The sequence below is a fragment of the Mastomys coucha genome, unplaced genomic scaffold (genome assembly GCF_008632895.1).
Source record: "Mastomys coucha isolate ucsf_1 unplaced genomic scaffold, UCSF_Mcou_1 pScaffold23, whole genome shotgun sequence".
Lineage (NCBI taxonomy): Eukaryota > Metazoa > Chordata > Mammalia > Rodentia > Muridae > Mastomys > Mastomys coucha.
Genome location: NW_022196906.1, coordinates 113,245,326 through 113,269,812, shown reverse-complemented (window position 1 = coordinate 113,269,812; position 24,487 = coordinate 113,245,326). Strand labels below are relative to the sequence as shown.

The following is a 24,487-nucleotide window of genomic DNA, read 5'->3' as shown; positions in this document are numbered from 1 at the left end:
TTCCTGACCTGCTTGAGTTCCAGTCCTGACTTCCTCTGATGATCAACAGCAATGTGGAAGTATAAGCTCAATAAACCCTTTCCTCCCCTACTTGCTTCTTGGTCATTATGTTGTGCAGGAATAGAAACCCTGACTAAGACAAATTGGTCTCTGCTTGCTTATTTATTATTATACATAAGTACACTGTAGCTGTCTTCAGATGCACCAGAAGAGGGCGTCAGATCTCATTACAGGTGGTTGTGAGCCACCATGTGGTTGCTGGGAATTGAACTCAGGACCTTAGGAAGAGCAGTCAGTTCTCTTACCCGCTGAGCCATCTTGCCAGCCCCCCCCCCCCATTGGTATCTTAATGGCCATCTTGGGTATCAGATCAGTGGTCGTTGAATCATGGTGCTGTGCTCAAAGAATCTGAGTTTCAGCCAATAATGGCCCTGATGTGGAAAGTAATGCTGCTGGGAATTCAGATATGCCAAAGAGAAGGCATGTCGCCTTTACGTAGTCTCAATAAGGGAAGAAAAACCTGTTGACAAGCCTGTGGTAAGAATTAATCTTTTCATGAAATTGTGGAGAAGGTAAAAGGGTTGCTTGCTAGTGTTTCTGTCATGCCAGAAACCGCAGAAGTGCAACCAGTTCTGGGGGTTGAATCCTGCTGGGCTACACCTCAATCCCAATGTAAACTACCAAAATTACCATAACTTTTATAATTTTACTTGGAGAAAACTAAAAAGATGTGGCCCATGTTCCCTCAGCCTCTGAGCGGCACAGTCACATGCATGCTCTAAATACATTCGAGGGAGTCACTGGAGCCCACAGTCCAGAATGATCATTCTCTCTATATGATACTATGGAAGGAGAGCTTGTGGATTTTTTCAGTAATACTGTTCTCCCAATATCTATTATTTTTGTATTCCTGGGGCTCAAATCAGGGTCTTGCACATGCCTAGCATGCACACTATCTATGTGCTTTACCCCAGCTCCAATTCCCCAGAATCCGTTATTTCTTAGGCATTGATCTCAGAGGGCTTCATTTCTTGGCTCTATTTATTCCTTCCTTGACCCTACAGGTCTTCTTTCTGCCCCCTCTGTTAATTTAATGGTGGCAACCTTGAGGTCAGCTAAATGAATCGGATTGGGAGGAGGAAGGTAGCACTCCTCTGTAATGAGAGAGAATGGTTAGGTTACGCTGTACTAATGGAAAATCCCCAAACCTTAATGGTTTAAAACCACAAAATTTATTTCTTACTCTCAGTACATGTCCATTAGGGTCACCAGGCAAACTCCAGGCATTGTAATAACTCAGGGACATAGGCTAACACAGAAATGTGGTTTTTTACATATGCTTCCATTGCAGAGCCAGGGACAAAACCATGATGAATTACGTGTGGCTCTTAACGTTTTTATCAGATTCTGAAGAGGTAGTGGTGAGGATGTTGGCTTCATGGTGTTTGAATCTTTGAAAATATCCACATCAAAATATTAAACAACTACATGAAAAAAATGTAGGAAATCTTTGTACATTTCGAATAAGACAAAGGGAGAACGATTTTCTCCAAAATACAAGCAAATGAGGGCGGGGATGGGAGGGGGGGGGACAAAGCAATACATGTTTCATGAGCCAGCTTCGGTACAAAAGGACATAGAAACACAAGAAAGAAAACGCTGTGTGAGACAAGAGAGTCCTAGACAGTTTAGAAATACACCATGAAAACCATAAAGGGATCCTAAGAGCTGGAGACATGGGGACGGCCCTTCCTCAGTCCAAGAGCTGGTGACACGGGGACGGCCCTTCCTCAGTCCAAGAGCTGGAGACACGGGGACGGCCCTTCCTCAGTCCAAGAGCTGGAGACACGGGGACGGCCCTTCCTCAGTCCAAGAGCTGGTGACACGGGGATGGCCCTTCCTCAGTCCCACTGCAAACAGGCTGGAACCAGAGAGGTAGCAGCAAGGTGCTCTCCAGGGAACCAGGCTCTGGTTCCCAGCACCCATAGAGCAGCTCACAAGGTCTCTAACTCCAGTTCCAGGGACCCAATGTCCTCTTCTGGCTTCAGCAGGCACTGCAACATGTGCGCAGACACATCCAAGCAAAACACGCATTCACAAAACATAAAAATAACAAATCTCTAAAAAGAGAGAAGAACCAAACATCTAGATTCATGGCTTTCACAGTGAAGCTTTTTAAAAACCATGTGTCTATGGACGTGTGTGGTCTGCTGCAGAAGCCAGTACCTACATGGGCACGGTAAAAGCCAGCCGCTTACCACCTCCTGCATGTTGCCTTTCCTCTGCTGTACAACACGGTACATGGCACGTGTGCATCCATACTCACACACAAAATAAATGAAACACGTTTTTGAGATAGGGTCTCACCATGTAACACTGACTGACCTGGGCTTTACTGTGTAGAACAGGCTAGCCTAGAACACATGGAGATTTGCCTGCCTCTGCTTCCCCAGTGCTGGGATTAAAAAAAAAATCCACCACTCCAACTAATTTCATTTTACTCTTTCATTGCTATCAGCGATCCATATTCTAGGAGATATTTTCATTTATTGCTTTAACTATATGCCATAGATTTCATTGTTAATCACATCCGGAGGAGGTATGGATTTTATTTATTTATTTATTTATTTATTTAAAGATGTATTTGTAGCTCATGTAGAAGCCAGAAGAGGATGACAAATCCTCTAGAACTGGAGCTTCAGATCATTGTTGGCTGCCATGTGAGCATGAGAAATCTACCTCTGAAGAGTAACAAGTGTTTTTTTGGTTTTTTTGTTTTTTGTTTTTGGGTTTTTTTTTTTTTCCTTAACCAGCCAGCTGCAGAGCGCCTCTTCAAGTCTGAAGTTGTTGTTGTCCTGTTTCTGTTCAGTTTCATTTGAGACACAATCTCACTGTGTAGCCTGGGCTGGCCTGGAACTTATGATATACACCAGGCTGACCTGGAACTCATGGAAACCTACCTGCCTCTGCCTCCTAAGAGCTGGGGTAGAAAGCATGTGCCAACATGCCTGAGACTTGATTTTTTAAAAGATTTAGTTATTTATTTTATGTATGTGAGTACACTGTAGCTGTACAGATGGTTGTGAGCCTTCATGTGGTTGTTAGGAATTGAATTTTTAGGACCTCTGCTTGCTCCAGTCAACCCTGCTCACTCTGGCCCAAAGATTTATTATTATAATCAAGTACACTGTAGCTGTCTTCAGACGCACCAGAAGAAGGCGTCAGATCTCATTACCGGTGGTTGTAAGCCACCATGTGGTTGCTGGGAATTGAACTCAGGACCTTTGGTAGAGCAGTCAAGCATTCTCTTACCCACTGAGCCATCTTGCCAGCCCTTGATATTTTTTTTAAATATCCATCTTTTGCTAGAAGTTTAATTTTTTTTCCAAATTGGACTTTAAAAAGGTTTTCTTCGACGGGCAGTGGTGGCACACACCTCTATTCACAGCACTTAGGAGGCAGAGGCAGGTGGATTTCTGAGTTCAAGGCCAGCCTGGTCTACAGAGTGAGTTCCAGGACAGCCAAGGCTACACAGAGAAACCCTGTCTTGAAAAACCAAAACAAACAAACAAACAAATAAATAAATAAATAAATATGTTTTCTTCTAGCCAGGTATAGTGGATGTTTCATGTTTTCATTCTGGTGTAACTAATGGACATTTTAAAATGTTTATATAGCTGTGTCTCTGTGTGCTTATAAACATCATGCTCCTGTGGTAGTCAGAAGACAACTATGGAGTCACACTCTGGTTGCCAGGTTTCGGAACATGTACCATTACCTGTTCTGCCATCTTGCCCACTGTGAATGAGAAGTTTTTATGTACAAGAGCAGACAGACTTCTATTCCAATATGGGATATTTGTGCAGGGTGGGAGTAGGTGGATGATTTAGTTGGTAACGTGTTTCCTTACAGCAAAAGCCCTGAGTTCGAGTCTCAGGACCTGCATTAAAAGCCAGGCTTGGTGGCAAATGCATGAAATTCCAATGATGGCCAGATGGGATGTGGAGACTGATGAATTCCTGGAAGCTGAGTGGCCAGTCCCTGCCTCCAACAAAAAAGTAGAAGGCACCTGAGAAATTCATCCAAGGTAGTCCTGAGCTCCAACCTCCACATGCACTCACATACACACATGCACACATACACACATGCACACAGTCACACACCTATCCAGCCATCTGCACATGCACACACACACACACACACACACACACACACAGAGAGAGAGAGAGAGAGTAGAACATTCAGTGTACATTTAGGTATACTTTGTAGAAACCACCTGCATGTAGCTTTGTCCCCTTTAACCTTAGAGAGGACAATGGTGGCGGGGCTGGTGAGATGGCTCAGTGAGTAAGAGCACTGACTGCTCTTCCGAAGGTAGTGAGTTCAAGTCCCAGCAATCACATGGTGGCTCACAACCACCCATAATGAAATCTGATACCCTCTTCTGTGTACTCATTTATAATAATAAATCTTTAAAAAAAAAAAAAAGGCAGTGGTGGCGCACTTTAATCCCAGCACCTGGGAGGCAGAGACAGGTGGATTTTTGAGTTCGAGGTCAGCTTGGTCTACAGAGTGAGTTCCAGGACAGCTAGGGCTATACAGAGAAACCCTGTCTTGAAAAAACTTTAAAAAAAAAAAAAAAGAGGACAGTGGTGTGTTAAACTCTGTTCTTTCCAGCGGTCTGTTTTCCCTGCTGCTGTTGCACAAGTGTCACATGCTTTGATAGGACACAGCCAATGGGAAAAAAGACAGCACAGGATTCTGGCCCAAGCAGAGGATTCCAGAATGTTATTTCAAGCTGACAAAACAAACAGCTGAGCCTGTAGCCCTCGTGGTGGGCACATCATGATTGTGAAGTGAAGCCCTTAACACTACGGTCCCTCTTTATGTCTCTTACTTTGATTCTGCACGGTGAGATGGGTGTTGCAGTTTCTGCTGTCTCTGAGCTTTGTGTATAGACTGTTGCTGACATCCCATCCCCACCCTTTAGCCTTTCTGAACCGAATTCTCTGCACGTCTCCTCTACACACAGGAATGCATTGGTCTGTCCACTGTTTGGAAATTCTTTTTCTTTGAGTAGGAGGATTAAAGGCTCTCACATTTACTGACTGGACTCATGCTAGGACTTCTGCTTACTGTGTGCACGAAGCTTTAGTTACCGTGGATTACTGGCTATATGATATGTTGCCTTTTCTTTGAGGACAATTTGTACTTGTTTAGGTTTATTTATTGTGTATACACGAGGGTATGCATGTACCAGGGCACCTGTATGGCAATCAGAGGACCACTTGTGAAGTCAGTTCTCTCCTATCACGTGGAACCCCAGGGGTCGGACTCAGGCCGCAAACCTTCGCCTGCTGGATCATCTCTATAGAACTGAGATTTGCACTTTTCTTGCTTTTTAAAAAATTTTCGCTAGGCGGTGGTGGCACACGCCTTTAATCCCAGCACTTGGGAGGCAGAGGCAGGCGGATTTCTGAGTTCGAGGCCAGCCTGGTCTACAGAGTGAGTTCCAGGACAGCCAGGACTATACAGAGAAACCCTGTCTCGAAGAAAAAACAAACAAACAAACAAACCTTTTCATTATACTGGTTATAGGTTTTTTTTTTAACACTAATGCCTTTCATAGTACTTGATAGTTTTAATACTCAGTTCTTTTTTATTACTTTAGCCTCAAGTATTTGCTTTGCAATTTTAAATATTATCAGCTCCTCAAAACTGCATGTGCAACAATGAGCTTCCCATTTCTCCTCTCCTGTCCTAGTTGGCTTCAGCTACCATTCTGACACAGTCTAGAGTCATCTGAGGGACTCTCAACTGAGGGACTGACCAGATCAGATTGGCCGGTTGTCATGTCTTGATTGATGGTTGATGTGGGAGGGACAGGCCTACTGTGGGTGGCACCATTCCTAGGCCTGTGTGCGTGGGCTGTATAAGAAACGTAGCTGAGCATGTCTGTGATGGAGGCAGTACATAACATGCCTCCATGGTGCCTGCTCAGTTCCTGCCCTGACTTCCCTCAGGGATGACGGTGACCTAGAAAGGGAAGATGAAATTAACCCTTTCTTCCACTACATTGCTTTTCGTTTTTTTTTGTTTGTTTGTTTTTGTTTTTTGGCTTTTTCGAGACAGGGTTTCTCTGGATAGCCCTGGCTGTCCTGGAAGTCACTCTGTAGACCAGGCTGGCCTCGAACTCAGAAATCCACCTGCCTCTGCCTCCCAAGTGCTGGGATTAAAGGTGTGCGCCACCACCGCCCGGCTTACATTGCCTTTCGATCATGGTGTTCCTCACAGCAAGAGAAAGCAATGAGGACCTCCCCCTTTGTCCTATGCTAGCTGATAATTTTGTCCAAGCAGTGCCATTTGACATTCTTCCTTGTCTCCCGGTACAGTGACAGCTTGTCTTTAGGAGCACACCAAGAATCAGTGAGCAATCCAGCTAAGGCATGACTAAAACACTAGATAACTTAGCTAAGCCCAGACCTGAGCACACTTTGGTCCTTTGTTTACATCGGGGGTGAGGGTAGCACATCGCCACAGCACAAGTGTGAAGGTCAAAGGACAACTTGCTTGGGTGGGCTCTGTCCTTCTACCATGTCGACGCTGGAGCTCGAACTCAGATCTTAAATCTTGGCAGCAAGCCCCTTTACCCACTTAACTCACTAGTCCTTATATTTTTCTTTGTTCTTCGACGATGCTCTAGGGCGCCTGCCTGCATATTCAGAGACCTTTCCTAGTCTTGTTGAGTCTGGTGGGGCCTGTGGCCTTGTCCTTACCAAGATGCTTCAAAGCCTCATTAAGGATGCCTGGGTCTATGATGCCAGACTTTCCCAGGGATCCTGGGGAATGTGGATAAGAACGGGACAGCTGAGTGGCTTTCATCCTCATAAAGTCAGGAGTGATAATAAAAGCAGTTGAGGTTTAAAAGGCTCCAGCCCTGCACCTGCCCATCACTAACCACTCCGGAGCCCACTCAAGACCAATCATGCTAACTTAAACAAGCTGTGTTGGGGGATGGAGAGATGGCTCAGTGGTTAAGAGCACTGACTGCTCTTCCAGAGGCCCTGGGTTCGATTCCCAGCAACCAGATTGGTGGCTTACAACCATCTATAATGGACCTGATACCCTTTTCTGGTGTTTCTGAAGACAGCTGCAGTGTACATAATAAATGTTTAAAAATAAATAAGAAAACCAAAGCTGTGTTAGAACATGGAATACACTGAACACTTGGCAGGATGCAGCATGCGAAAGTTTGTTCCTTGTCCAGTTGCTTCCTTCCCAGGGAGAATCTGACACCAGCCTGAACTTTGTTTTGTAAGAGAATGGCATCTTTGGGTCTTGACAACCTCACTTGTACCTTCACCACACAAAATGTGATTTATTACACAATGTATTTATTTTAACAATACTTTTATATATGTATGGCTGTTTACCTGCTTGTGTGTGTATCACGTGGAGTACAAAGAGGCCACCAGATCCCTTTGGGACAGAGAGTTGTGAGGTGCTGTGTGGATGCTAGGGACAGAACTCAGGTAACCTCCACCCCCCACCCCCCACCCCCATCTCACCACCGTTTGTCTTACGGTCTAAGCCTTTTGATGTTGGGCCAGTGATATACAAATCTCAAAACCCTTCTAGAATACATCTAAATGACAAGGTAGACTCTTTCAAAACACATTTGTGAAGCTGGTGGTACATCTAAGAGAGGGCTTGCCCAGCATCTTCAAAGTCTCGGGCTCAAACCCCTGCACCGAGAAAGGGGAACCGGGGAGAGGTGGATTTTAGGTGTTTTCAAATTTTTGTTTATTTTGGGAAGTTCTAAATATCAACAGGAATCTTGTCTTTATTCTCCTCCCTTCTTTTCTGGCGCCTCCCTGAATTTCCTGCCAGGTCTCCCTCCTCTTTAATGTGTTGTGAAAGTCTCCGGATCTGTTCGGTCTATCCTGAGGTCCATCCTGAGGTCCATCCTGCGGTCTATTCTTTGGTCCAGTGTCTTTGCATAGGCTTGCTGTGTTTCCATTTGGATTTGTTCATTATAATTTGTCACCTATGGTGGCCTTTTTTAACCACAGTCGTCTAACTCATTGTAAGGCCTGTTGGAATGTCATCCTGATTAACTGCTCTGTGGTCCCAGATGCCTCTGCAGTCGGTCGGCAGTGCTGTGTGGTCCCAGATGCCTCTGCAGTCGGTCGGCAGTGTTGTGTGGTCCCAGATGCCTCTGCAGTCGGTCGGCAGTGCTGTGTGGTCCCAGATGCCTCTGCAGTCGGTCGGCAGTGCTCTGTGGTCCCAGATGCCTCTGCAGTCGGTCGGCAGTGTAAAACCTCTGTTACAAACAACACCACAGCAGCTGTTTCCTTCTGCTCTGTGGGCTTGCTGTGGACAAGATGGCTGCTCATTGCTTCCTTCCCCCTCACACGTCGAGCCTTCCAAGAGACCTGATGTCTGGACACAACTCTCTTTCCACCTGTACTCAGTCCTTTTGATTTCCCAGCAGTCACTGCTCTGATCCAGACAGGTCTCACACCTGTCTGCAACATCTTGCCACTGTGTCAGATCCAGTGGTCTGGTTTAAAACAAGTCCTGAGTTCAGCCCAGCCTTGTGGCAGAGGAAAACTCTATGGGGATGATCCAGGAGTGAGATCACCAGGGAAAGTAAAACGGGTGGAGAGGGAGGACACAGTTCAAACATAGTAGGATACGTGGCAGTGAGAGTCACAAAGTATGCCAAGTAAAAAGGAAACCCAGGCTGGGCGTGTGGCTCAGCAGGTAGAATGTCTGCCTAGAATGCATGAGGCCATGGGTCTGATCCCTTCCTGGTATTGCATAAACCAGGTGTGGTGGCACACACTTGGGAGATGGTGGCGGGAAAATCATAAGGTCACCTTTGGCTCCAAAGAAAGTTTGAGGGCAGCCCAGAGGAGACCCAAAAGAAAAAGAAAGCCAGAATTTAGAAACTTCTCGAAACACACAACTGTATCATCATGTGAACTGAAGAACCGGGTGTTTAGCCTAGGAGAAGCCCAGTCAGGCAGTCTCTGGGTGGAGCTCGGGGAGGGGAAGGAAGGATATTCACCAGGCCCAAGAAGGTTGTCTTGAGTGGGAAGTTACACGAGGTGCATATAGGGAGGAAGATGAAGGAGGAGACAGGCAGACAGGAGAGCATCCTGGGAGGGCACCTACAGAAACGGGAGGGTCACAGGCAGGAGAGAAGCAGCTTAGTCTGGTTTGCAGGAAAAGATGGAGGGGGCGGTTCCAGGGTGGGGGCGGTGGCTGAAGGTGAGGAAGGGGGAGTGGTCAGAGTCAGGGAAAAGGCTCGCTCCCTAGTCTGTTGTTTGGTCCCTTTGATTGTCTTTGGTGCCCATACCCTACAGTGTTTTCCTGAATGAAAGACAGAAAAGGAGAAATTGCCTTTCCATCCCAGGACACGCAGCCCACGTGTCTCCAAGGCGTCATGGCTTCAAGTTGGCCCAGGGCAGGACAGGAGCACTCAGCCGAGCTGTTCAGAGCAAGCACAAGGATGAGGCATAGGGTGTTTGGCCCTGAAGAATTCATTTCCGAGGCCTCTGGGCCTTGGACAGGACTCTCTGTTCCAGTTCAGCATATCGAGGGAGAAGGGCCGCATAGACCTGGACGGGCAGAAAGAGCAATATATATAGTGGGAAGGGGAAGTGACTCTTACAGCTGCTTGCAGCTTCAAAGTTTAAAAATGCAAATTCTGGGGCTGGAGAGATGGCACAGTGGTTTAGAACACTGGCTACCCTTTCACAGGATCCAGGTTTGAGTTCCAGTACCCACATGCTGACTCACTACGGTCTGTAACTCCAGTTCCAGGGTATCCAACACCTTTGTCTGGCCTCCTCAGGCACCATGCACACACATTGTGTATAAACATATATGTAGACAAAACACTCATACCCATAAAATACATAAAAATTTAAATGAACAAATGAATATATATAGTTATACAACATATTCCAAGTTTCACAAACCTTGTGCAAAACCAGCAAGAATTATGACATCACTATTTTCTCTAAGCAGTATGTGTTAAAGTGATGATACTTTGAATAGATTAGATTAAATGAAATCGACTGCTAAAATTAATTTTGTTTGATGGGTGTTGGTGGCACACGCCTTTAATCCCAGAACTCGGGAGGCAGAGGCCAGCCTAGTCTATAGAGTGAGTTCCAGGACAGCCAGGGTTACACAGAGAAACCCTGTCTTGAAAAAAACAAATGGACAAAAAGAAAAAAGAAAAAAAAAGAAATAATTTTGTTTCTATTTTTATATTTGAAAAATTGAAGCATTGGAGAGATGGTACATTGGTTAAAAAGTGAGAGGCTCTGCCAGAGCCCGACAAATACAGAAGTAGATGCTTGCAGCCAACCATTGGATTGTGCACAGGTCCCCAAGGAGGAGCTAGAGAAAGGACTGAAGGAGCTGAAGGGGATTACAACCCCATAGGAAGAACAACATCAACCAACCAGACCCCAGAGAGCTCCCAGGGACTAAACCACCAACCAAGGAGTACACATGGCTCCAGCAGCGTATATTGCATATATGGCCTTGTCTGGCATCAATGAGAGGAGAGGCCCTAGGTCCTGGGAAGGCTTAATGTCCCAGTGTAGGGGAATGTGAGGGCAGGGAGGTGGGAGTGGGCGGGTGGGTGAACACCCTCATAGAAGCAGGGGGAGGGAGGATGGGATAGGAGGTTTCTGGAAGGGAAACCGGGAAAGGGGACAACATTTGAAATGTAAATAAATGAGAGAGGAAAACTTACCTTTTAAAGAAAAGAAAAAAGGCCAAAGACAGATTGAGAGGCAAGTGCTAAGAGAAAATCCAGTGGTTTCTCACCTGGGAAGCTCCCGGGTTGGGGGTGGCAGCCAGGCTGGGCTGTGGTGCCGATTTCACAACCTCTGAGAAGGCCACACCTGTCCCTCCTGCAAGGCCTGGAGGGGAAAGGTCATCACATCCGTGCATGTCACATGAGGATGTTAAGTGAGTGTGTCAGATACTGCTATGGTGACAAAACACCAAAGCCAGGCAGGGCAGCTCTGCGGCAGGCACCCCCTGAGCCTGCACAAGACTCAGGCTTCTACCCAGCACCACACAAGAAAACCCAAGTCTTTAAACTGGAGTTGCCCAGCTCAGAGGAGTTACTTAAAGTCACTGATAGCAAAATTGCTTGTAAAAAAAAATACTTAAAATGGGGTGATTTTTTTGTTGTTGTTACTGTCATACACATTGGAGAATCAAGTTCAAGACTCACCTGGAATCCAGAGTGAGTTACACGTCAACCTGGACAACTCGGTGAGACCTCATCTCAAATCAAAAGTATAAATAATAAAAGGGTATAATTATAAAATTATAAAAGTATAATTAATAAAAGGGCTAGAGAGATGACTCAGTAGTTAAGAGCATGGACTGTTCTTTTGAAGGTCCTGAGTTCAAATCCCAGCAACCACATGGTGGCTCACAACCATCTATAAGATCTGATGCCCTCTTCTGGGGTGTCTGAAGACAGCTACAGTGTACTTACATATAATAAATAAATAAATCTTCCCCCCCCATCTTTTTTTTTAAAGTATATTAAAGAGAGAGAGGGAGAGAGAAAGAGGCTTGTGATACAGTCAGCCAAGCATAGACAAGCACAATGCCCCAGGTTCAGTTCCCAGCATTGGGGTAAGAAGTAAAAATTTGGAAGTAAATTCCCCAATGATCTGAAGTGGCAGGCGTGGGAGGAGAGAGATGGGGATGAGGGTAAACGTTTGTCATTAAGAGGACAGCGCTCCACCCTTCTTTCTCAGTGTTGAAAGGAATATCAAGTTTAAGTAGGTGTGCTGAGGAGTGAGTTCACAGGGAGAGAATGAACCCCTAGGCAAAAGGGCAGAGGCCCTGATGCAGTTGACAGCCAGGAGTTCCCTAGTGACAGGTGACAGGGTGAAGCAGCTTAACTGGGGAGGCTAGCCTCAACAAACTCTATCTTCCAGTAATGTCTGAGGTTTCAGGGAGACAGCCAGCAGTCAGGGCCTCTGGGGAGCTGTCCGTGGTTCTGGACTTCTTGGCTAGGAGGCCTTTACCACTGTCTCCATCCACCGCCTTCATCTCCCCTGGCTGTACAGACCTACAAATAGGCTGCCCTTAAGATGCCCTGTGGCTTTTTTGGTCTCTAGAGTTTGAATCCTGGACAATCCTCATCCTCATCTAGTTTGAATCCTGCCTCCCTTTCCCACTTTAACGAGTCGTGAGACTGTGGTGTCCTTCAACAGCGACTTCATCGTCTCCTCTTCCCATGCCTCTCAGCCCAGTGGTGCTTAAACACTTGTGAGACAGCCCTGCCCCGTTCATTGACCTACCGTGAAAAGCGCGGTATGCAGAGCCAACGCAGGCTGAGCTGGTGGTGTCTATGACATACACGGGGGCCCCAAAAACGTCTGCAAGCACCTGGGAGGGACACAGAAGTGGAATGTGTGAGTCCTTGTTCAGAGAGATCACTTAGGGACTCTCCTTCGAGACTCTACTCTCTCCTCACGTCTTCTGATGCCTTCCACCCATGCCTTAAACATGCAGAGCCGGTGATGAGACAGGAAGATGCCAGAGAAGGGCTAGTCTCCAGGCTGACTCTAGACCTTTTAAAAGACAAGATCCTACCACACAGCTCAAGCCAGACTGAGATTTTCTATGTAACCAAGCCAACCGCAAGCACATCATGTTCTTGCTTCAGCCTCCCGAGCACAGAGACTTTAAGCAGCAAGCCATGGACTGGGCCTTTTCTTTTCTACAGGATCGTACTGTGTAGCCCTGGCTGGTGTCGAACTATTTAGATCAGGCTGGCCTAGAACTCACAGATCCCTATGCTGCTGCCTCTTGAGCACCACATCCAGGCCCCTGTACATTTTTTGTGTGTTTGTGCACATGTGTGTAGGGAAGGAGGACTCCTCATGTGTACAGGTACACATGAGGTCAGAGGTCAATGCCAGGTGTCTTCTTCAATCGCTTCACCTCGTTGTTCTCGAAAGAGTCTATAATTTGGCCTTCGGCTTACGAATTTGCTAGTGTGGCTGGCCAGTACTCTCAGGGACCCCCTGTAAGCCCCTTGAGGGGTGAGAGCAGCTGCCCAGCCCCTTGAGGAGGGAGAGCAGCCTGGCCTCTTGAGCTAATGTGAAAAAAAATTCCACTAATCATTGAACTTGCCCCAAAATCAGACAAAAAAATGGACAAATCCCAACCACCTTTGAAAGCTCCACCCTCTGACACACACACACAGAGGGAACTCTATGGAAGCCTACCTGCCTGCTCAGTCTTTGCTGCTTCTCTCCCCAGCAGAGGCAGCCACCCTCTTGTCTTTCTCTCTGTCCTGTTGTCTGACTTTGTTGTGTGGTATGACTTGTTTTGTATTCCTTGGCCCCACTGCCAGGACACCTCCCACTCAGAGCCGCGACACTTGCACCTCCTGTCTCCACGTCCCACTGCTGGGATTACAGGTTCACACAACCAAGGCAGACATTTTCTGTCGGTAGGAACCTGGACTCAGGTTCTCATGTCTATGCCCCCTCCTGCCTCTGCCTCCCAAGTGCTGGGATTAAAGGTGTGCACCACCACCACCCGGCAATGCCCCGGCTTTTTAACTACTTATATCCTGGTTGATTTGTTGGTTTTTTTTGTCAACTCCACACAAGTTAGAATCTGATAAGATGGAAACATGGTTGAGAAATTGCCTTCATGAGCTCAGCCTGTCCACAAGCCTGTGGGGGCATTTTCTTAATTACTGACTGATGTGGGTGAGGCCATGCCTGGGCAAGTAGTCCTAGGTTCTATAAGAAAGCAGGCTAAGCAAGCCATAAGGAGCAAGCCACTAAGTAGTACTCGTCCATGGGCTGTCTCAGTTCCTGTCTGTTCCTGAATTTGTTCCCACCCTGACACCCCTCAGTGATGGACTTATAACCTGTAAGGTGAAATGAACCCTTTTCTCCCTAAGATGCTTTTGCTCCTCATGTTTTATCATAGTGATAGAAACTCTGACTTAAGTTTATTTACTTATTTATTTTCAGTGCTGAAAATCAAAACCAGAATCTCAAGTGTCACAAGACAAATGGATGGGCAGTGGAGAAGGTGGCTCGTCCAGTCAAGCGCTTGCTGGGTATGCACAAGGTCCTGACTTTAAACCCCTAGAACCCATGTAAAGAAGCTGAATGTGGCCAGGCAGTGGTGGGACACACCTTTGACCCTAGCACTTGGGAGGCAGAGGCAGGTAGATTTCTAAGTTCGAGGCCAGCCTGGTCCACAGAGTGAGTTCCAGGACAGCCAGGGTTACACAGAGAAACCCTGTCTAGAAAACAACAACAACAACAACAAACCACAGAAATATTATATGGATATGATTTTGGGCTGTTGAGATGGCTCAGCAGTTAAGAGCACTGACTGCTCTTCCGAAGGTCCTGAGTTCAAATCCCAGCAACCACATGGTGGCTCACAACCATCCATAATAAAATCTTATGCCCTCTTCTTGGTGTGTCTAAAGACAGCTATAGTGTACTTAGATACAATAATAAATAAGTCTTAAGAAGAAGAAGAAGAAGAAGGAGAAGAAGAAGAAGAAGAAGGAGAAGAAGGAGAAGAAGGAGAAGAAGGAGAAGAAGGAGAAGAAGGAGAAGAAGGAGAAGAAGGAGAAGAAGGAGAAGAAGGAGAAGAAGAAGGAGAAGAAGAAGGAGAAGAAGAAGGAGAAGAAGAAGGAGAAGAAGCAGCTGAATGTGCAGCACATGCCAGGAAACCCAGCCCTGGGGAATTGAATCCCTGGAGCTCACTGACCAGCCACTATAGTCAATCCCTGGAGTTCGCTGGCCAGCCATTCTAGTCAATCCCTGGAGCTCGCTGGCCAGCCATTCTAGTCGATCCCTGGAGCCCGCTGGCCAGCCATTTTAGTCAAATCTGTGAGCTCCAGGGTCAGTGAGAGTTTATTCCCCCAAATAAGGGGGAGAGCGATTAAGAAAGACATCCAGCTCCTAGATACAAGACAAAGAAGAGGTCACGGTACAGGGCCGCCACCACCACACGGACCTGCAAGATGTCTTTATTGTGAGACGCTCCTCCGGTGGCCAGAATCTTTGTCTTGGGCACTGTAAGACAAAAGATGAGATGGAACTGAAATGCTTGTAGCAATCCTCTCAAGGAACACAGGGCTGCCCTTCAGCCATGGATGGCTTGTGCTGGCTCTATGGCTGAGAGACCCAAAGCTTGGCTGCCTGTGCAAGGCTCCTCATATGGAATTTGCCTGGGGATCTCCAGTCCCTCTGCCTTTATTGTCTTACCAACTTAAAAAAAAAAATCAAAGAATGTGGGGTTGTGGGATGTAGTTCAGTTGGCAGAGCAAACACAAGGCTCCCAGTTCCACCACCATCTACTTTGCTCCACCCCACCCCATCCCCAAAAAAGGAAAAAAAAAAAATCTCCCAACAAACTAATAATAGACGTTTTCTTCTGTTGGTAAAGTGCCCCACACCTAAATCTTATAAAAAGCTTTGGTGGGCTTATTATTACTGATGTTGTTGCTGTTGTTATTATTATCATCTCACTCTTTAAAAGAATTTATTTCATTCTATGTGTACATGTCTGTGGATGTGAATATACATATGGGAGACCAGAAGAGGAAGCTGGGTCCCCAGATGTGGGATTACACTTGAGTGGTGGGAACTGAACTCTTCTCTAACTGTAGCAGGCATTTTAGCCACCGAGCCGTGTCTCCTCCATCACCCGTCGACAGGGATTGAGATAGGATTTCATCTAGTCCAGGCTAGCCCCACTGTCTTTGTTGTAGAGGATGACCTAGAACTCTCTGATCTGAGTTCACAAGTATATGCTGCATGCCCAATCCAGACCAACAACATTCTTTTTTACATTTGTTTATTTATGTATTTGTGCATGGGTATCTATTCTTGAAATGCCCTTTTGATTCTTAGGCAGCATTAAAACTAAATGTGCTGATGACTGACCAAGAACAAACCCTGAGCTGGCCGATCCACCCAACAGTAGAGAAGTACAGGCGCGCACCTCCATGTGTGTAGCTTTGTGTTTGTAGGCATGTGCATTTAAGAGAGTCTGCTTGAGAGAGATAAGGCTCAGCAGTAGAGTACTTGCCTAGCAGGCATGAGGTCCTGGGTCCCATTGCCAAATTGTGGAGAAAAAAAAAAAACAAGAAAACAGGGGCTAAAGAAAGGGCTCAGTGATTAAGAGCACTGACTGCTCTTCCAGAGGACCCTGGGTTCAATTCCCAGCACCTGCATGGCAGCACACAACTGTCTGTAACTCCAGTTCCAGCAGCTTCAATGCCTTCTTTTGGCCTCTGTAGGCACCAGGCACACAAGTAGTACATAGACATCTATGCAGTTAAAGTATTCATACATAGTTAAATGAATTTTTTAAAAATGGAAAATAAAAAAATAAATAAATCTGCTGAGAGACACTTGGCGGCAAGTATTCAAGCCCCAAAGCTCACATGGAAGAAAGAGCGGACTGCCTCCACGCCCATAGTGACTGGGTGTGTGCCTGTCCCCATACACAAATTATAAACATATTTAAAAATAAAAAAGAAACCCCTCCTAAAACCTGGGGGTCTTGTTTGAGAGGAACCTAGCAGGGTTTGCAAAGCAGGATTGATTGTTGCTTTTTAAAGATTTATTTTATATATATGAGTACACTGTACTCTGTAGCTGTCTTCAGACACACCAGAAGAGGGCATCGGATCTCATTACAGATGGTTGAGAGCCACCATGTGATTGCTGGGAATTGAACTCAGGACCTCTGGAAGAGCAGTCAGTGCTCTTAACCACTGAGCCATCTCTCCAGCCCGATTCTTGCTTTTTAACTGAGAAGGTTAGTGTCTTTATGGTCTAAAGGAATTGCTTTTTGAATATGAGCCTCCCGTGCCTTCTGCACTCTAGGCTTCTGGGATGGCCCCTCCATTCCTAAATGTCCATTGCTGATGGTCCAAAGGCCCCTGCTAGGTATTCAGAACCAACCTCTCTGCCTGCTCACACAATCTCATTTCTTAGAAACTTCTGGGGGCTCTGGAGACCTTCTGGATTTAAAAAAAATACACTCTGTTAAGTGATTGGCTTGCTTTTAACTCCAGCATGAGAGGAAGAGGCAGGGGCAGGCATCGATTCTCCAAAGGCTAGCCTGGTCTACAGAATGGGTTCTAGGACATCCAGGGCTACATAGAGAAACCCTGTCTCAAAAAACTAACTAAATAAGTAAAAGTTCAGGATGTTTATCTGCAGCTAGCACACAGCTGTGGGCACAGGAAGAACCTCTTCTAATGTCTACAGTCCATGACCTATTGATCGGTTTCCCAGTGACAGAGCTGAGAAGCAGGCCATCCTGCCTCTGCATCTATACCTGCTCTAAGGCACCTCAATTGCTTTCTCACCCCACCCAGAACCATCCGGCCACCATCTTCCCCCAGCACCCTCTAATGTAAGGCCCAAATAGACACTCTCTGAGCCCCCACCCCTCAACCCCCACGTCTCCAGAACACGTCCAGCTGGTCCCTCACTTACTGACTCGGTAGCCTAGGCCTTCTGCATGAATCCTCTTGGCCATGAACTGGCCTTCGATGAGCGCTCGGATCTCCACATCCCCAGGGAATGCCGAGACCTGTCTCCAGAAAATAGGCACAGTATGGTGTGAGGGACTCTGAGTGTCCTTGTGTTTGCGTGCGAGTACACAAGTGATCTTACTTTAACCACAAATGTCGCCTGCTGCGAATTCTCCATAGACACAGCTCTCACACGCACAGCCCACACCTTGCCTGTGTGGCACTCTGAGGAGTCAGCAACATCGCAGGGCTGGCTGTTTTGGGAAGCCAAGGGTTCGAGTTCCCCTCTGACCTTGTATCATGTGAATCTTCCCACCTCGGCCTTCTTCCTAACCCAGGGCTGCAATGGTGGCACTTGGTTTTAAGGTCACCCTGGCCAAACTGACAGGTCTTAAAGAGAACAGAGTTAGCCGGGCGGTGGTGGTGTACGTCTTTAGTCCCAGCACTTGGGAAGCAGAGACAGGTGGATTTCTGAGTTCGAGGCTAGCCTGGTCTACAGAGTGAGTTCCAGGACAGCCAGGGCTATACAGAGAAACCCTGTCTCGAAAAACCAAAAAAAAAAAAAAAAAGAGAGAGAGAGAGTACAGAGTTGATGTTGGATAAGTGACTAAGTGACAACCATGAACTTATCCTGAGTATCCACAATGACCACCGTGGAACATGGAGATGGCTCTGATGGGAGCCACCCCCAGGCCGGGACCTGCTTCTCCAGCCCCTCAGATCAAGAAGTAAACCTAATACTCTGTCTGACTGCTCTTGCAGAGGACCTGGGTTCGGTTCCCAGCTCCCACATGGCAGCTCACAAACACCTAGAATTCCAGTTGCAGGGGACTCAATGTCCTCTTTGGGCCTCTGAGGTCAGCAGGCACACGTGTGATCCGCGTGCCTCCACACATGTGTGCCGAGTGGACGGATGAAGAACCCTGCTTTCTCCTTGATGACCTCAGGACTCCTGTACTTGAGAGCAGGCACATGTAACTTCTCTCTACAAACATTGACTGAACTCAACTCCAACCTTAGGAACAGGATGAATTTCCTACAGTCTTGTTTGTTTGCTTGAGACTGAGGTCCTGGAACATGCAGAGATCTTCCGGACTCAGCCTCTGAATGCTGGGTTCTCTACATAGCCCTGGCTCTCCTGGAACATGCAGAGATCTTCCGGACTCAGCCTCTGAATGCTGGGATTACAGTGGCACCGCGCCCAGCAAGCTTTCTACATTGTATCCAGAGCATCTCACTAAATGAGTAAGGCTTAATTTGCACCATCTAACCCACATTCATCTGCTGTTTACAGTGACTAGAGAGCTAGCCCCCACATACTCCCCGACAAAAGTTCCCCCCAACATCCACTGCGATAACAAACACCCTCTAGCTCCCGCTCCCAGAACACGGTGTCAACTCACAGCGACTACCAGAAAATCAATTTCCAACAGAGACTCTCCTGGGAGGGGTCACACGGAAATGAGAGAAACACAGCTTCCAGCCAAGAAGGTCTGGGTTTGAGCTTCCTCCACCACCTATGGCCTTGTGCCTTTGGGCAGGCCATGAAGGCTAGGTCTCCACTTCCCCATCTGTAAAAAGGGCTAGTGGTGCCCACATCACAGAGTTGAAACTGAAATCACAAGCATGATGCCTGGAACCCAGTGGTCCTCGGCAAATGTCACTGTCTCTCTGTCAGGCCTTTCCCACAGGGAAGAAATTCCTGCCCTCAGGACCCAAGAGCTGCTGTGCTGTGGAAGATGTGGTTACCAAGGAAACGTCCTGTAGCAGCAGTCGGGGAACTGACAGCAACTCACAGAGAGCTCTGGTGGCCTGCATTCTTCCTTAGGGGAGGGACAGGACTGTCTAAGCCCCTCCTGAGACTCATCTCTAGAATGCACCCGAGCAGATGACATCCCCTAAGAGCGGCAGGCTGAGGGCCGGCTGGGAGACGGGGCACAATGCCAGAGTCAGCGAACACAGTTCTAACGTCAGCAGTGTGTGTGTCTGGGGCTGGGGAGACAGCTGGCAGTTAGAGTGCTTTTGGTGGAGCGAGAGAGAGAAGACCTGAGTTTGGAGCCTCCTGAGGTGGGGTGGAGGGTCCCCTGAGCAAGCTCTGGCTTTGACTGAGAGAACCTGTCTCAGTGAGTACAGTGGAAGAAGAGCCCAGAAGGGCTCCCAGTGTCAGTTCCGGGCTGCCACAAGCACGCTCGCCAGCAACACACATGTACACATACACACGCACCACATGTGTACATGTGAAAAAGACACAAGTACCTCAGTGTTTTCCTCATTAAACCTATGACGCCCGGTAATTTCAGGGGTGATCTCCATTACATCGAAATAAAAACCTGAGGCAAAACCAGAAAGGGATTAGCTGTCAGCACCCCGGAGCAAAAGAACGGTTTCTCAAAAGACTTCAAAATGGACGAAGCAAAGTTAGGTCATGTGTGCCTCAGCCTCCTCCTATCCCCTAGAGGAGCCTGGGATATCCTCGGACCTTTCTCTCCCTCAGGGCAGAGGGGACTGGGAAGGCCTGGACTGTTCTGAGGCTCTTTCTTACTCCCACTTGGCAGCTGATGAACAACTGCCTCACTAACCCTGAGCACAGGTGAGCTATGCTTAGAGAGACATGTCCCTTCTTCCCTCAGGACATAGCCTTGTGCTGCCTTCTGTCTGGGGTAGAAACCTGAATCCTGAGAAGAAGCGGGCCACAGTAGAGCCTGGGGCCGCCATCTTTGATGCTGTCTCTGGGGATTTTGAAGGGGAAGAAGATATAACTCGAGTGTGACCTTTCACTGGAGGTTTATGAAGCAGCAGCCAAAGGTAGACACGTGAGTGCACCCTCAGAACCTGGGGACCCACACCAGCTTGTGAGAATACATATGGAGACTGAAAGCGCCCCCCTCAGCTTCTCCATGCCTCCATCTCATGGTGCTCCAAGCCTTGCTGCCCCTGTCCACGGGCCCAGCCTACCCAGGTTTCCATTGTTGCCCATCTCTGTGGACTGCAGCGCCTTAGAGAACTTGTTCCAGGAACAGGAGGCAGACTCATCTCGGATCTTCTCTCTCATGAGGGAGCCATTTTTAAAGCTGCAGAAAGACACTCAGTATGAGTCCTGGGCTTCCAGGTTTTTGAGGTTTTTGAGTATATATGTGGAATCCAGGTGCCTCACATGCTAGGCAAGGATTTACTCCCAGACTGGACCCAGGGTTGCAGAAAGAATCCCAGGTAGATGTCTTCAGGTCAGGCTAGACCACAACCCATGGGTGGGGCACAACAGGCATCCCAAGTCTCGTGTGTCACCTGTGGTTTCATGGACATTTCTTGGCAGGTGCTGGACTCACACTTACCTTGGGATCTGTTTATTCTGGACACTGCCCCAGCAGGGCCCACATAGGGCTCTCTATACCTTATTTCAGCTCTTCAATAGCGCTGGGTACTAGCCCAACCAGACCTGAATATTCTCCAGTGCTTAGAGCTCAAAAGCCTTCTAAGCCAGGTCGCTTCCAACAGGTACCAAAGGCCAGCCTGTGACCAGGGCATGGAGCACACAGCTCCGGTAAGAACTCTCGGAAGCAAGCTGTCCCCAGACCGTTTGCTGAGGGTCAAGTTAAACATGTATGTCAGGGCACCATGAAGTACATTACATGCCTTACTTACAAACCAGTGCCACCCAGGACAGCATGGGAGGCAGAGTTGGGGCCTAGGTCCTGGGTTCTTCCCCAGATGGTTCTGCTGTCAAGCGAGAACTCATCTGTCCCTGCGGCCTGGGCTACCCATGAGGCAATTTGGTAGGAATAGCTTGGGGGTATCTGGTTGTGCCTGACCTATGTGCACTTTTTTTTTTTTTTTTTGGTTTTTCCAAGACAGGGTTTCTCTGTATAGCCTTGGCTGTCCTGGTTGGTACTTACTCTGTAGACCAGGTTGGCCTCGAACTCAGAAATCCATCTGCCTCTGCCTCCCAAGTGCTGGGATTAAAGGCGTGCACCACCACCACCCGGTGTATGTGCCCCCTTCTTTCTCCACCCCAGAAATCCCAGGATTACCATAGAAGCGCCATGTAGTGCTGTGCATCCACTGGGTTGCAGAAGATGTGGCCTTCCAAGGCAGGCATGGGCTTTTGGAGCCAGAGAAATAGTGTGTCGCTTGTACCCAGGCTGACCTGAGGGGAGTGGAGCAGAGGGTGAGGGACCTGGGGCTTGCCTACAAGTGCCCTCTGCCAGTGATGCACTCCGCACTCCACCCTGCCTTCCTCCAGTCACTTCATCCTCATACTGCAGGTGACAACTGTCAACTCTTTTTTTTTTTTTCTTTCCTTGACTCTCCTCATAGCAGTTGAGTTAAAGGTCAGCTACCCAGACTCAGGCTCTCGTGGGCACCATCATGGACTTTCTAGAGCTTAATGCTGAATCATCCAAGCAATGGTTTCCCAGACAGCTTTGCTGGTAGATGTGGAAATGCCATAGGAGAAATCTCCCCACGTACCTGGGAGCTCCCGGCACCCCGTCCCTCCTCCAACCCTCAGCCACTATGCCCAGCAGACAGTCACTGTCGAGCAGACAGGGGTCATGCTTGACATCAGCAAAAGACAATGACCTAAGGAAAGCCATTGGGCCTCCATCCTCTTTGGAGGCAGCAGCGGGCCTCCATCCTCTTTGGAGGCAGCAGCGGGCCTCCATCCTCTTTGGAGGCAGCAGCGGGCCTCCATCCTCTTTGGAGGCAGCAGACCCTCTGACAGTAGCCAGCACACAGCTGAAGACTCAGCGCCCCGTCCCCAGGACAGAAGGTCTGTAGGTGTGAAAAGCCACCTTACCGCAATATCTCCTTCCTCCAGCCTCATGCCGGCCAGTGATGCTGGGAATGCAAGGGGAACCTCTGGTTAGCGGGAGTCACGTGGGATCCACAGAGCAAACTGTAGTGACCACCTGGACAGCAGACGGATACCGCCTTCTGCCTTAACCCACAGTTGAGCAAGCTGAGTTTAAGGAGCTAAAAGGTGACAGGGGTCAAGGGTCGACTGCTCTAGCCAAGGTCCTGATTTGGACTGAGAATTCTCCCTCAGGGATACAAACTCCCGACCACAGCCAGATACTCCAAGCCCAGACAAACAAGGAGACCAGTCGAAGGCATCAAGGACGTACGTGACAAGGAAGACGGAGGTGAGACAGGAGCACACCGGGTTTTGCTTGCCCAGGACAAAGGAAGGGATGCAGTTATGGCGACTGCCTCTTGCAGAGTTCCCTGCAGCAATCTTCTCTGCCCTCTTTGCCGACATGCCCCCAGCCCTAACGAGGACCTGGCACATACCCGGTGCACCCTGAATGCTGACTGGATGAACCGAGTGGAGGAGAAATGGGAACAGGAACAGACATCTATCCTCGGCAGTGGGGGGGAGGGGGTGCCTCAAGGCTCTGCACGTGCCCAAGCACAGAAGACAATGCAGGGCTCCATCACAGGAGGTCAGGACGGCTGAAGCCCTGACACCCGTACAGCTAGCTGACCAGAAGGATGGAAGCTAACGCGTGAGCGAGAAGGAGAACCCCTCCAATGTTAACTGTCCTTTGAAGGCTTGCTAGGAGAAGCAGGCTTCCCTGTGAGCATACTCCTCAGTGTGGCCCATCTGGTCTTTCACAGAAACCAGAGGCCTCAAGGAGAAGTCCCTGAAGAAGAGGCAAGGTGGAGGAGGGTGCCACAAGAAGCAAACTGTTTACAGACCAAATGGCCTCAGAACAGCATCCTAAACAACAGGCTGAGGCGCTGAGGCGGTGAGGCTGTGGCTAGCATAGAATGGAGGTGAGGGTGGGGAGACATCTGCCTTCTTTATGCCCACTGACCGTCACCAAGACAGTCCAAGCCCGAGCCCATGCCTGAGCCTTTGAGGGTGGTGGGGCCTGGCCGGAGTTGAGAAAAAGAGCCCGAATTCAGAGGGAAAAGAGAATAGCACAGAAAACTTCACAAGAAGCTGGTCAGTGGGCGGGGCGTGGTGGCATCCGCCGCGTGTAACCCCAGCATCGGGGAGGCAAAGACGGAATACACTTCTGAGGCTCTACCACCAGCCGGCATAGTCTACCTGGACATTCCAGGTTAGTGAGAAAGCCTGCGTAAAAACAGAAGGTAGCAGCACACGAGGAATGGCAAAGAGCATGGGCTGTCCCCCGTCTACACATGTAGCCATACACATGTGCACACGCACTCACACGTGTGTACAGACACCCACACACATGTGCACACCCACACACATGAACAGATGCACACACACTCACATGCAGAGAGAAGGAGAGAGGGAGAGAGGGAGAGAGGGAGGGAGAGGACCAAGAGGATGGCATGGAATTCTTTTAAAGTCCAGTTAAGTATCAGGTTTCGTGACTCACATCCATATTCTTGTACCTGAGAGGCTGGGGCAAAGGGACTGATAAGCATATGAGGTCAGCCTAGGCTACATAGTAAGATCTAGGCCTTCAGAGACCCCCTTCTCAAAAAAAATTGAGTATATATGTGTATATGTATATATGTGTGTGTATATGTATATATATGTATATGTGTGTACATATATATTATATTATAACATATGTGTGTATATGTATGTTTATGTGCATATGTATATATGTGCGTGCATATACAATATATATAATATATATGTGTGTATGTGCATATGTATATGGAATAGGAGGAAGTACAGCCACCAGCTGGTCCGCTGGCAGAGCAACGCCCAGTAAGGCACTTACCTGGGTTGTCCCCAGTGAAGGCTACCACTTTGCATCCTGGAGGGAATCCATAGCGCTGGACGTAGTAGGAAGAAATGGCTCCCTAGGGAGAAAGAGCACTGTGCTGTGCTGAGGTAGCCACAGCCTGCCCAGCACAGCCACGCGCACCTCCACGGCCTGCCCAGCACAGCCACGCGCACCTCCACGGCCT

General features: G+C 48.1%; 1 protein-coding gene across 1 annotated transcript in view; it reads right to left on the bottom strand.

The window, feature by feature from the left end:
- Window positions 1-7,774: 7,774 nt before the first annotated feature.
- The window catches only part of Xylb (xylulokinase), a 38,880-nt gene continuing 22,167 nt past the window's right edge, over window positions 7,775-24,487 (bottom strand). The window contains exons 10-19 of the mRNA XM_031344813.1: window positions 24,298-24,379; window positions 22,386-22,426; window positions 21,619-21,734; window positions 20,546-20,661; window positions 19,847-19,920; window positions 17,553-17,649; window positions 15,055-15,113; window positions 12,354-12,441; window positions 10,852-10,946; window positions 7,775-9,626 (exon numbers count right to left, since the gene is read on the bottom strand). Of these exons, the coding sequence (XP_031200673.1) occupies window positions 9,549-9,626; window positions 10,852-10,946; window positions 12,354-12,441; window positions 15,055-15,113; window positions 17,553-17,649; window positions 19,847-19,920; window positions 20,546-20,661; window positions 21,619-21,734; window positions 22,386-22,426; window positions 24,298-24,379 (846 nt within the window). The 3' untranslated portion in view covers window positions 7,775-9,548. The remainder of the gene's footprint in view (window positions 9,627-10,851; window positions 10,947-12,353; window positions 12,442-15,054; window positions 15,114-17,552; window positions 17,650-19,846; window positions 19,921-20,545; window positions 20,662-21,618; window positions 21,735-22,385; window positions 22,427-24,297; window positions 24,380-24,487) is intronic.